The following is a 14,322-nucleotide window of genomic DNA, read 5'->3' on the forward strand; positions in this document are numbered from 1 at the left end:
GGTAAGTGGTACTGCGTACCTGCAACATATTTCTTACAGGTACTCCGTACCACACAGTACCCCCTTACTTGCAACACTGGTGGTCTGCAAGGAAGAGCGGTTATTAACACAAATCAACACATCAGCGGCGTATCTATAATGAGTGCAGTGTGCACGACACACACGGGCCCGAGTCCTAGGGGGGCCTACACAGCACATGCTGCACCCATTTTTTTAATACTTATCCTCCAGTGTCCATCTGCAGTGGCTGGAGTACTGCAGAAATCATTGGAAAACTGGGAAGGCGGCCATTGTTCCGGTGATCTGCACAAGCACAGTGGAGACTGAGCGCTCTAGTGCTTAGGCTCCACAATGCAGTGCTGTTGCCTGGAGCCGCAGCGATATGAATATCTCTGGAAAAATGTCCACCACGCCATTTTTCCAGAGATTTGTGCTCTAGTGCTCAGACCCTACCACACAGAGTGCTCCCTGCAGAGGGGGCCTGGGCGGAGGAGGCCTCCTTTATTAAAACGCCCCTGCAACACATTCTAAAATAATTCTCTGCAACTGGCAGGAGAATACGTGTTTCTGCCGAATTCAAGGAAAATATCAGATTTTCTCTATCATGTCACATTTATTAGATACACACAAATAACAAAAGCGGTAATAGCTACATCTAAAAAAGTAAGATAAGTGTTAATTCACATTAACCGCTATAGTATTTAAATATTCTCATTGTATTCATTTACAAAACTCTAATAAACTACAGAAAACCTTAAAAACAGCACAAAATAAAATTCAGAAACTCTTAATCCAAATTAGCCATAAAGTAACCTCAGTGGCAGAACTACAAAGTTTGAGCCCCCTGCCAAAATAGTATCTGGCACCCCCCTCCACATAGTAGAGGCTCGTTGTCGGGGGTTCTACTCATTGCCAGGGGGATCCCCCACTCCGGCCACTGCGGGTCAGTGGTCCCGGCTGCCGCTTCTTACTATTGGATTTGGGACTTCTTGTTAGAGGTCAGGATACGCTGATATCCATTAGTAAGAAGGTTGACATATTCAATATTCAATTCAATCTGTGCCGAAAATTCCCGACAGGCGAAATATTGGCACGCACCTATTCAATGCTGGCCTTAACAACAGCATTGAAGGGTGTCAGATCCAACTTTTTTAAAAGTTGGATCTGTTTTGTGGTAAACGGACGTTTTTCGACAATATACGGCTGTTTTTCGCTGATCCGCGAACTTTCCAACACTCGGCAGCCAAAACATTGAATTCCGGCTGTTACAGTCGAAAGAAACGAAAAGGGCCTGGGATTCCGACTGTTGTGATGTTCCGTATTGAATTCCCCCCATAGTATTAGAAAATGACTAGTTACATTGTAGTTTCTTTCTTATAATGACAAGTAGTGATTGCTCTCTCTCCTCCAGGACAGCTGTCTCCAGAAGGGATGGTTTGGTTCCTCTGTGGGTCTGAAAACATCGTTGCATCACTGGACAAGTTACAATTAAACCACGACATGACCCAACCAATTAATCACTACTTTATCAACTCGTCTCACAACACTTACCTCACAGGTACGCTCACTTATCTGTTGTCTGTAATGGTACACAGTGGTCATCCAGGTACACAGGGCCACCAAGAGATGGACGGGGCCCTGGAACTAGAGTTGCCAGATTAGTAGCAATGTGATAAGTGAAGAGGTTTATGTGGGTCTCCTTCAGCAGTCCATAAGCATACCAGTAGGTTAATTGGCTATGGACAAAAATGGTCTCTTGTGTCTGTGTGGTAAAAAATGTAGACACGGTGCACTGATTGGGTGGAGGGGTGGGGTGCCTGAGAAGGGACAATAGGGCTATTCTGAAAGCGCCTTACGTAACTGGCGTAAGCTGTGGCCGCAAAGATGTGGAAGTACCAAAGTTTGTGTTAGACTCCTGGATGAGAATTCCTGTAAAATGTTGTGGAGGAATTACAGTGTATACAGTATCACTTGTCCTCAGTTACATCTGAGACATAAAGGGGGGAAATTTACTAAAGGAAATTTGTAAAAAAAATAGGTGTATTTGTATCCAGAAATACACTTATTTTTGACATTTACTATCCCGAAAATATGGCAATTCGTATTGATGTGCTATCAATACGAATACGAATTGCCGTATTTTCGGGATTGTAAATGTCAAAAATAAGTGTATTTCTGGATACAAATACACCTATTTTTTTACAAATTTCCTTTAGTAAATTTCCCCCAAAGTACCAGCCTCCAGTTGCTATAATACCAATGTAATGGGAATTGCAGGAGACATGCACTGAGTTGTCTCTCCTTTGTATTGTACACTGTGTTTCACACCCTGCAGCTGGTCAGTTTTCCGGGATCTCCTCCCCTGAAATGTACAGACAGATCCTCCTCTCCGGCTGCCGATGTGTGGAGCTTGACTGCTGGAAGGGAAAGCCCCCAGAGGAAGAACCGATTATCACCCATGGCTTTACCATGACCACTGAGATTCTCTTTAAGGTAAAAGGCAATCTGTCCTCAGGCGCTCAAAGCGGATTCCGCTATAAGTAGTCCTTGGAGATGCGATAATGCATGGGATCGGGAACTTATCCTGGATCCCCTCGGAGACGCGATACTGCATGGGATCGGGAACTTACGCTGGATCCCATGTGTTATAAGTAGTCCTCGGAGACGCGATAATGCGTGGGATCGGTAACTTATCCTGGATCCCATGTGTAATAAGTAATCCTTGGAGACGCGATACTGCGTGGGATCGGGAACTTATACTGGATCCCATGTGTTATAAGTAGTCCTTGGAGACGCGATAATGCATGGGATCGGGAACTTATCCTGGATCCCCTCGGAGACGCGATACTGCATGGGATCGGGAACTTACGCTGGATCCCATGTGTTATAAGTAGTCCTCGGAGACGCGATAATGCGTGGGATCGGGAACTTATCCTGGATCCCATGTGTAATAAGTAATCCTTGGAGACGCGATACTGCGTGGGATCGGGAACTTATACTGGATCCCATGTGTTATAAGTAGTCCTTGGAGACGCGATACTGCATGGGATCGGGAACTTATACTTGATCCCATGTGTTATAAGTAGTCCTTGGAGACGCGATAATGCATGGGATCGGGAACTTATCCTGGATCCCATGTGTTATAAGTAATCCTTGGAGACGCGATAATGCTTGGGATCGGGAACTTATCCTGGATCCCATGTGTTATAAGTAGTCCGTGGAGACGCGATAATGCATGGGATCGGGAACTTATCCTGGATCCCCTCAGGGACACAATAATGCATGGGATCGGGAACTTATCCTGGATCCCCTCGGAGACGCGATACTGCATGGGATCGGGAACTTACGCTGGATCCCATGTGTTATAAGTAGTCCTCGGAGACGCGATAATGCGTGGGATCGGGAACTTATCCTGGATCCCATGTGTTATAAGTCGTGCTTGGAGACGCGATAATGCATGGGATCGGGAACTTATCCTGGATCCCATGTGTAATAAGTAATCCTTGGAGACGCGATACTGCGTGGGATCGGGAACTTATACTGGATCCCATGTGTTATAAGTAGTCCTTGGAGACGCGATAATGCATGGGATCGGGAACTTATCCTGGATCCCCTTGGAGATGCGATAATGCATGGGATCGGGAACTTATCCTGGATCCCCTTGGAGACGCGATAATGCGTGGGATCGGGAACTTATACTGGATCCCATGTGTTATAAGTAGTCCTTGGAGACGCGATACTGCATGGGATCGGGAACTTATACTTGATCCCATGTGTTATAAGTAGTCCTTGGAGACGCGATACTGCATGGGATCGGGAACTTATACTTGATCCCATGTGTTATAAGTAGTCCTTGGAGACGCGATAATGCATGGGATCGGGAACATATCCTGGATCCCATGTGTTATAAGTAGTCCTTGGAGACGCGATAATGCATGGGATCGGGAACTTATCCTGGATCCCATGTGTTATAAGTAGTCCTTGGAGACGCGATAATGCGTGGGATCGGGAACTTATCCTGGATCCCATGTGTTATAAATAGGCCTTGGAGACGCGATAATGCATGGGATCGGGAACTTATCCTGGATCCCATGTGTTATAAGTAATCCTTGGAGACGCGATAATGCATGGGATCGGGAACTTATCCTGGATCCCATGTGTTATAAGTAGTCCTTGGAGACGCGATAATGCATGGGATCGGGAACTTATCCTGGATCCCCTCAGGGACACAATAATGCATGGGATCGGGAACTTATCCTGGATCCCCTCGGAGACGCGATACTGCATGGGATCGGGAACTTACGCTGGATCCCATGTGTTATAAGTAGTCCTCGGAGACGCGATAATGCGTGGGATCGGGAACTTATCCTGGATCCCATGTGTTATAAGTCGTGCTTGGAGACGCGATAATGCATGGGATCGGGAACTTATCCTGGATCCCATGTGTAATAAGTAATCCTTGGAGACGCGATACTGCGTGGGATCGGGAACTTATACTGGATCCCATGTGTTATAAGTAGTCCTTGGAGACGCGATAATGCATGGGATCGGGAACTTATCCTGGATCCCCTTGGAGATGCGATAATGCATGGGATCGGGAACTTATCCTGGATCCCCTTGGAGACGCGATAATGCGTGGGATCGGGAACTTATCCTGGATCCCATGTGTTATAAGTAATCCTTGGAGACGCGATACTGCGTGGGATCGGGAACTTATCCTGGATCCCATGTGTTATAAGTAATCCTTGGAGACGCGATAATGCGTGGGATCGGGAACTTATCCTGGATCCCATGTGTTATAAGTAATCCTTGGAGACGCGATAATGCATGGGATTGGGAACTTATCCTGGATCCCATGTGCTATAAGTAATCCTTGGAGACACGATACGGCATGGGATCGGGAACTTATCCTGGATCCCATGTGTTATAAGTAGTCCTTGGAGACGCGATAATGCATGGGATCGGGAACTTATCCTGGATCCCATGTGTTATAAGTCGTCCTTGGAGACGCGATACTGCATGGGATCGGGAACTTATACTTGATCCCATGTGTTATCGCATGATCACCCATTAAAATTGTGCTATGATTGGATAGAATGTTAAGGACCATCGGTCATAAATCACGCAATTTTTTCCAGGAGAAAAGTTAAAGGGCTGATTGGATACCGCTTATTGTCCTAAATGCAGCCATGAAAGCCAAATAGTATTTCTTTATTTACAGTTTCTTACATAGCGCAGCATATTCTGTTGCGCTTTACAATTGGAAACAACAGTGATAAAACAAACTGGGTCGCTAAGAAACCGACATAGAGGCAGGAGGGCCCTGCTCGCAAGCTTACAATATTATTGCTGATACAGTAAATGTTGGGGAAAAGGGACTCAGTTTTTATTGTGCTAAGGGCCTAATTCATGTTTGTATGCAATACAGATGTTCACACATTGGGGCTTTCATCGACTGACGGCCTTGTGCCCAGTGGCGGAACTTTTGGGGGTTATGGGCCAGGGTGCAAAAATATAATTTGTGCCCCCCTCCTCCACCCTGACCCAGGTTCACAATATGCAACACAGCAGTGGGTGACAGGGAGAGGCAGAGGGTGACAGGGAAGGGCAGAGGGCGACAGGGAGAGGCAGAGGGTGACAGGGAGAGGCAGGGGGGAGGCAGCTTCACTTGAAGCATCTCCATAGGCTAAAATAATTTCAGCTGCTTGGTCATGTGCATACAGACATGAACTAGACCCCAAATATAGATCTGAGCAATTTAGGGTGTTCTTATTATTATTCCAGGATGTCATTGAAGCTATTGCAGAATCGGCATTCAAGACGTCTCCTTATCCAGTGATCTTGTCCTTTGAGAACCATGTTGACTCGTGAGTAGCTGTTGTCTGAATGCATTGTGTCAGGATATTACTGCAACCGTCCATGGGGGGTAATACAGACCTGTTTGCACAGCTGCATATTTGCAAGGCGGCCAATTATCCATAGACTGCGCATGCGTACAGCCCCATGTACGCATATGGCGACATGGGAGTGCCAAGAAAACCGCTAGGCACGCCTGAAGTAACGCTGTGAGTGACGGAAAACACAGGCATGCCCAAGAGTTTTAGGGGAGGGTGCGCCTCTCATGTTCTAAAAGTCCATGGAAATAGCTAAAAATACTACCTTTACCAATAAATACCTATATATGTGTCCTATATATGTTGGTCCGATCTGGACCGATCATATCGCCTGGTATGTACCCAGCTTTAGAACAGCCAAGTCCGCTTGTGCAACATGTCAAAGTTGAACCCTTTCATGCATAGTGGTCACTCCAGTTGACAGCTGTGATCTTCTATGGAAACACTTTGTGACATCAGCGCAGTGCATGATGTCCTCTTCTTTGGACATCTACCAAAATTAGAAAGTATTCCACTAGGTGGCAGCCTCTCATTTCTACAAAAAAGAACTCTATCACAAAGCAGAGATTGCAGTAAACTGAGCTGTATAGGAACAGGCCACACCCAGAGGCAGAACTCTGGGAGGCAATGGAGGCATCTGCCGCCGGGCTCCTGCTCCCAAGGGGGCACTAGTCCTCCCCTGCAAGTTTAAATCAGTTAATTAAAAACTGTCAATATCTCTTTTGTAATGGAGTTCTGAAATATGTGTTCTCTCTTTCTATCTCTCTCTAAATATATATATATATATATATATATATATATATTAAGACCATTTCTGTTTATAATAAGATCGGACAGTACTTAGTTGTGCAGGTAAATGAATGAAGCAATGTCTTAAGTAACTGCCGCAGATTTTCTATAAATAGGGACTTTCTGCTTTGTTCTGTGCTGGATACAAAGTACTGAACTATTTTACTATATCTCAGGGCAAAGCAACAGGCAAAGATGGCCGAGTATTGCAGGACGATATTTGGAGACATGTTGCTGACAGACGTCCTGGAAAAGTATCCTGTGAGTACAGTACATTGGCAGGTTTATTTCATGTGTTTAATGCATGTACCAGTGAAACGATTTCCTTCTGACTCCCGTGTTTTTATAATGTGTGCTGGGAAGTTAAGGCCCCCATACACTTGCAACTTGTCCCAGAGCATACCTCCCAACTTTGCAACACCCTGAAGATGGACACTGGCGCGGCGTGCGCTTGCAAATTAGGGGGCGTGGCTTCCAACAAAGGGGGCGTGGTCTATAATTGTATCTTCTCGTTTCATCCTTCTCTTCCATTTTGATGCTGTGGGGGCATGGCCCGGAGGCTCTGTGAGCTTGATGTGGAAATAGCATGCGCACAGCCTTTATTCCCCGCTGCTCAGCAGCTGACAGGGGTGACTTCCAACAGCCAGGACTGGCGCCACCACTAGGCAGCCTTAGGCATTTGCCTTGGGCGCCGGCCACTAGAGGGAGGTACTGGGCAGCAGAAGCAGGAAAGCTTCCACCAGAGGAGAGCAGAGCAGGAAGAAGAAAGTACCTGCAGGCCGAAGTACTATTCATCCTCCCAGCAGGGAGCAGCAGCAGAGTCTTACCCCAGCCCCATCCCTCTCCTGGAGCCAGCCCGTGGATTAGCGTTAATCTGCGGGTGGCACCCCCGCTGCCCACAAACCAAACCCCCCCCCACCCCGATCGTCAGCAATGCCCCCTGTTCTGTTCAGCGAGCTGTAATCCGCGGCTGGCTCCTGCTGCTCCCCCCCCTCGTGGAGCGACGCGACCCTATCACACACACACCCCCCCCCCCCGCGCGCCTGGGGCGCTCCGGTGCATTGAACCTGCTCTGCCAACAGCCACCGCCCCCCCCCCCCCCCCCCTCTGGTGTGGGACACTGCCGACCACGGGAGGGATGCAAGAACGTCCCCAAAAACCGTTCCTACGTTAATCGGGACTGTTGGGAGGTATGCAGAGGGGAGAATTCGCAAGTCATCACCCATAAACGGCCCGGGACTTTGCCGGGTGGAATGATCGCATGCGATACACGTTTATTGTAAAATATATCCTGTGCCTTCCTACAGGGCCAGACTGAATCCACACAGGAAATGACATTCATAGAAATGTTAAAAAGAATCTTTTGGTGGCTATAAAATCTTGTCATTGTTTGTCCCTACTGTACCTAATCCTCCTCTGCCTGTCCTTTATGACGTGTGGGATGTACAAACGTGTGCTTCTCACTTCACACACAACCTTCATTTGTACAGTGTCAAAATACTTTGGTGCCATTAGGACTTTGTCACCCTGCACATCATCTGTATCTTTAATATGTACAATTACAAATATAAAGAGGTCACGGGAAAGAACCGACTTCCTGACACTGCCTCCAGATCATTTAGATCTTTTACCAACTTCTTCTTTATTCTGCAGTTGTGCCTTTTATAGAGAAGTGAAATAACTTACTAAGGGAAATAAATGTCTTCATTCCAAATGTTAGATTTGTGTAGATAAAATATTGAATAGGCTGCTGATAGCTATATGAGCTTAACTCATCACAGATAATGGTTGATCTGTATTTCAAGAAATTAAATCTGGGTTGCCTACTTTTAAAGTCTCCTCTCCGGTAGAAGCTGGGAGAGGAGACTGTCAGCAGCACTTTGGGGGGCGGGGCCAGGGCCGGCGCCACCACTAGGCAAATCTAGGCATTTGCCTAGGGCGCCGGCCACTGGAGGGCGGCATTTTGTGCCGCCCGGTTACCTGTCCTACGGCGCTGTGTATTTAAATCTGGCGGCGGAGGCAGTGGGGGTCCCTGCAGTCCATTAGAAATCACGAGCACTATCCGCCGGGCTATGCGGAAGCGCTTCTAGTGTGAAAACTCTGGCAGCACGGCGCACGCTGATCTCTGCCAATCAGCGTGCGGCCAGTGTTTTCACACTAGAAGCGCTTCCGCATAGCCCGGCGGATAGCGCTCGTGATTTCTAATGGACTGCAGGGGCCCCCGCTGCCTCCGCCGCCAGATTTAAATACACAGCGCCACAGGACAGGTACCCCCCCCCCCGGCACCGGGGCGCCCCCACCCCGACTCGCCTGGGGCGCTCCGGTGCCTTGCACCGGCCCTGGGCGGGGCCTGATGTAGATGTCATCAAGACCCGCCCCCCAGTACTGCAAATCCAGCAGTTTGCGGGTCTTCGAAGAGGGGGTGTGGCTAAATGACACAATTTGCATCTTTAGCCCTGCCCCTGAATAGCCGCAATAAATGCTGCCGCATAAGAGATTGAGGGGAGGGGGGGGGGTGTTCACCGGTATCCATGAGGGTTGCTCACCTTTCCGGGGGGGTGGGAAGGGGACCTGATTTTTGGGAGTTTAATGTTAAGCTGCGGGAGGGGAATCAGGGATGGTTAGCCAGTGTGGGGGGGGGGGGGGGGGCAGTTAGGGTCACTCTTTGATTGTGGATCTGATTATGGTTAGGCTGTGGGAGGGGTGATTAAAATACTTACCAAGATCCGTTGGGATTCTGACCGTCAGGATGCTGCAGTCAACAGTCTGTCGAGATCCTGACTACCGGGATTTCGTAACTAACCTGATAACAGAATCCATTTGAGTATTGTAATTAGGGTTGAAGCTACAGTACATCTTACTTGTCTTCTTCATTATTTATTCAGTTGAAACCTGGACATCCTGTGCCGAGTCCTAATGAATTACTAGGAAAAATATTAATAAAAAACAAAAAGAACCAGGCATTTTCCTCTGCGGAGAAGAAAGCGCCGAGCAGTGACGCAGCCAGCGCAGATCAGACCAATGCTGTAGTAAGCGAGAATTCAGGTATGTGACCGTACACATTGTACACAGAGAACTTATGTGCTATTATTATTATTGTTCATTTTCTATTTAATCTATTAATGATAAATCATCTGATCAGTGGATATGTATGTTTTTTTTTATTAAAGAGAGCGAAGTGGAAGAAGATGCGGGGAAAGAGGGAGAAAGTGAGGAGGTTGTAGAGAATGTGAATGAAGAAGACATGAAACAGATGCAATCGGATGAGGTCAGTTATCCTGGACCTGGTGAACTGAGCTGTAGATAACTGATCTCCTAGTGCTGGTCCTGGAATACAGAAATGTAATTTCCGCTAGCAACGTATCTGTCAGAACCAGAATAGCAACCCTCATTATACACACTGACTCAAGGTCGTCTTCCTAACGGTATGGGTCATAGGATAAACAAAAGGAAGGTCGACCACTGAAGGTGGACATGTATGAAGGTCGACATGGGGTTAGGTCGGCAGGGTCATTAGGTTGATACAAGCATTAGGTAGACGACTGAAGGTCGACATGCGTGAAGGTCAACATGGGGTTAGGTCGGCAGGGTCATTAGGTCGAGACAAGCATTAGGTCGACATGGGGAAAGTCAACAGTCATAAGGTCGACATGGGGGTTATTCACTTTTTTTACCCGTGTCAACACAGTCGACATGGACATAGTAACGTACCACCACGTCCCCTCGCTGCGCTCAACATGCTTCCGGCACAGTGCCTTGCTACGCTCGCCACGCTATTCTATTCTCCCGCCACGCCCTAGTGGATGGTAGGGCATGAAATACCGCCTGTCGGCACATGTCAGCTCAGAAAAAAAAGCGATTTTCACCCGTCCCAGCGATTTCACAGAAGTACTATGTAGTAGTACAAGACTGGAAAGTGGTTCGCTCTCGCTGATAAAACAGCCCGATGGTGGCCGACGATGATGCGGGAGCATGCAGCAGCGGGCATACTCATGGGGGGATTTTGAGTTGAAAGTAGCTCGAAACACCAAAAGTGAGCTACTTTCAGCTCAAAGTGGACCATTGCGTATCAGCCAGTTATAATCTGCGGAAAGATGTCACTAGAGGCCCACACACACTGGGCGACTTTGAGCTGAAAGCACAGTCACTTTTACCGTTTGAGCTGCATTCAGCTGAGAAGCCGCCCAGTGTGTACGGCTCGGCGGTGAGCGCTGATGCGCGCTCCCACATCATCGCCGCCCGCCGCCGCTCATCTGCTGGTATTGACAGCAGATGAGCGGCGGGGTGGACGACTTTCCATAGCGTCCTGCTATGGAATGCCATCCACCCCCGAGAAAATCACTGGCACAGGCAAAAAAACTCCCAATGTGTATGTTTAGGGCCGTCTTAACATTAGTGAGGGCCCCTGGGCGAACCAATTCACTGGTCCCCCCCCTCCCAGTGAATTAGTTTGCCTGGAGCACATGCTGGGTGCTGTTACTGCCTACCTTATCTTGCTGTACTCGGCAGCTTCTTCCTTGCGCTATCCGAGCTGCAGCCTGAGCAAGGCCAGTGCGGGCTGGACAGGACCACCACCCTGGAGTTCTATACTGGGGTGGGGTGCACTGGCAAGAAGCAGGCCGCCGGGACCTGCCGGGACCGCACCACGTCCTCGTAAATGGCAGCTCATGTTAGCCGGGGTGGGGAGTCAGTGCATCTCACTGTCACAACGCGGTGACAGCATTTCAAATGTAGCGCCTTTACCTGTGGCCTGGCATCCAATCAGGAGCAGCCTCTGCTGATTGGCTGCCAGTCCGGGAGCTCCCATCATCGCTGCCACTGCACAGGGGGTGACTGGCCACCAGCTTGCAGCAGCTGCTCACTGTGCGTTCCGGCCCACTTTAACCCCTGCTGCCGCCTTTCCCATTGCGTTGGGCCCCTAGGTCCCCTGGGCAAGTGCCCATCATGCCCAATGGGAAAGATGGCCCTGTGCACCTTAAGAACATTGGATAGATTTATATGCAAGGAAAGAGTAAGAACTATTAATTTTCTTCTTGTCACTTACATAGGGCACTGCTGGTCTGGAAGCCACCGCTTATGAGGAGATGTCAAGTTTGGTCAACTACATCCAGCCAATTAAATTCGACTCATTTGAAGTGTCAACACGTAAGAAACTTACTTTGAATCTTAGCAGATGTAGTAGTAGATGTAATATGTCATTACAGTCTGACTCTGATCATGACAAAACGCCCTACTCATCATTTCCTATACCCCTAGCACACTGGGCGATGACGTTATGTCTCTGTAATGTCTACGTTCTACTTCTTGTGATATCTGTTATTTTATTACCCGTGTTTCATGATTAATATCCTTTTTTCTGTCTTTCTGTAGTGTAAGCTGCATTATTGGGCCAATCCTTTTCCCCATGTGTTTGTTATCATGTCAGTATGTTTTCATTGTTACTGTAAGTTATTTATTACGAGGCTGTTATTATATATGAATATGTACATTGGAAGTAGGAACGCTGTAGCCTGATTGTGTTGTGTACAAGTACAAATACTACAAACCTACAAATTCCACAACTGATTCAGAGTTGGTAGCAAAGCAAGAGTGCACTTTCTGGTCCAGGGCACCAAGTTCCGGATGTGAGATTTACTAAGCTGTGTGTTACAATGTATCACAGGTTGATTTCTTTGTCTAGAAAAGAACCAAAGTTACGTCATTTCTTCGTTCGTGGAGACGAAAGCCTACGACCTACTGACCAAGTTCCCCGTACAGTTCGTTGAGTATCCTTTATGTGACTTTGAAAAAATCCTTTTATCCAGGGGCACAATTCCATTAACAATAGACATAGGGGTGTATTTACTAAGATGTTAGTTCTACTGAAGGTGGGATGTTGCTCATAGCAACCAATTCTACTGCTTCTTTATTAACATAATATATACTGTACAATCTGATTGGTTGCTATGGGAAACATCCCATCTTCAATAGAATTCCCATCTTAGTAAATTTACCCCTAATGAGCCCTACACACGGGGCAACCTGCGGAGCGTTCTGAGAGATGCTAGATCGCTCAGCATGATCGCTCAGCACACAGCAATGTGTCAGTTCTGTGTGCTGAGTGATCCGTCAGGGCCTGTGTTCTCTGCTGAGAACACTGGCCCTGACTGATTAATTACCAGCACGTTGGATATTAATCGCCAGCACATTGCTATCGCTACGCCCCTACACACACAGAGATGTAGTAATTGTAGATGTATTAGTAATAATCATTTATTTTGAAAGAAAACAGGGATTATTCCTATACAATTCCCCCAGATACAATAAGAGACAGATGAGTCGGATTTACCCTAAGGGCACCAGGATGGACTCCTCAAACTATATGCCTCAAATGTTCTGGAACGCAGGGTGTCAGATGGTGGCGCTCAACTTCCAAACTATGGGTTAGCTTTACTATTATTATTACTATTATTACTATTATTACTATTATTATTACTATTATTGTTATCACTATTATTACTATTATTATTATCACTATTATTGGTTCTTGTGTAGTTTCACGGCGCCAGCATGGCGCGTGCTACTTCCGGGTTCTACGCTCGCCAAACTATCTAAAATAAAGTAACTTAACTCCATGCCAACGTGGATAGTTCATACCTCCACTATCCATGTTGGCATGGAGTCGATTTTAGATAGCGTAGAGAGCCACCGAGCCCGCAGCGTGGGCGAGCGAAACAAGCCCCGCAAGGGGGCTCAGACGCACGGCGCCATGCTGGCGCCGTGAAACTACACATGTACCGTGTTATTATTATTATTACTATTATTATTACTATTATTATTATTTTTATTATTACTATTTTTATTATTACTATTATTATTATTACTATTATTATTATTATTATTACTACTACTACTACTACTACTATTATTATTATTATTACTACTACTACTACTATTATTATTATTACTATTATTATTATTATTACTACTACTATTATTATTATTATTATTACTATTATTATTATTACTATTATTATTATTATTATTACTACTACTACTACTATTATTATTATTATTACTACTACTACTATTATTATTATTACTATTATTATTATTATTACTACTACTATTATTATTATTATTACTATTATTATTACTATTATTATTATTACTATTATTATTATTAGTATTATTATTATTATTAATATTATTATTATTATTATTATTACTATTATTATTACAATTATTATAACTATTATTATTATTATTACTATTATTATTACTACTATTATTATTATTATAACTATTATTATTTTTATTATTATTAGCATTGAGAGTTACTCTGGATTCAGAGTAACATTGGGGCCAAATATAATAGGGCAAAATTTACTAAGAATACGAGTATGTCTCGGTCATATTCTTGTTTTGTATATGACTGAATACGACTCGGTGGAGTATTTCATTTACACATTCATATTCCGGAGCATAATTGACAAAGGTGTCATATTTTTGAGATTCGTATTTTTCTATGTTGTATGGAGTCTTATTTTTTGGGAGGTTTTTCACAACTTGTACTAGAATGCGCCTAGTATACACATGTCTGAGTTTGTGAAATACACCAGCAAATGAAGGTGTATCTTTTTGAAGTATTATTTTACAA

General features: G+C 45.7%; 1 protein-coding gene across 1 annotated transcript in view; it reads left to right on the top strand.

Moving 5' to 3' along the window:
• The window catches only part of PLCB2 (phospholipase C beta 2), a 104,810-nt gene that overhangs the window by 55,549 nt on the left and 34,939 nt on the right, over positions 1–14,322 (top strand). The window contains exons 10-18 of the mRNA XM_083165932.1: positions 1,412–1,558; positions 2,336–2,493; positions 5,785–5,867; positions 6,860–6,944; positions 9,569–9,728; positions 9,854–9,951; positions 11,732–11,828; positions 12,364–12,448; positions 12,981–13,105. Coding sequence (XP_083022058.1) covers positions 1,412–1,558; positions 2,336–2,493; positions 5,785–5,867; positions 6,860–6,944; positions 9,569–9,728; positions 9,854–9,951; positions 11,732–11,828; positions 12,364–12,448; positions 12,981–13,105 — 1,038 coding nt within the window. The remainder of the gene's footprint in view (positions 1–1,411; positions 1,559–2,335; positions 2,494–5,784; positions 5,868–6,859; positions 6,945–9,568; positions 9,729–9,853; positions 9,952–11,731; positions 11,829–12,363; positions 12,449–12,980; positions 13,106–14,322) is intronic.

The sequence above is a fragment of the Crinia signifera genome, chromosome 12 (assembly GCF_055691185.1).
Source record: "Crinia signifera chromosome 12, ASM5569118v1, whole genome shotgun sequence".
Taxonomy (NCBI): domain Eukaryota; kingdom Metazoa; phylum Chordata; class Amphibia; order Anura; family Myobatrachidae; genus Crinia; species Crinia signifera.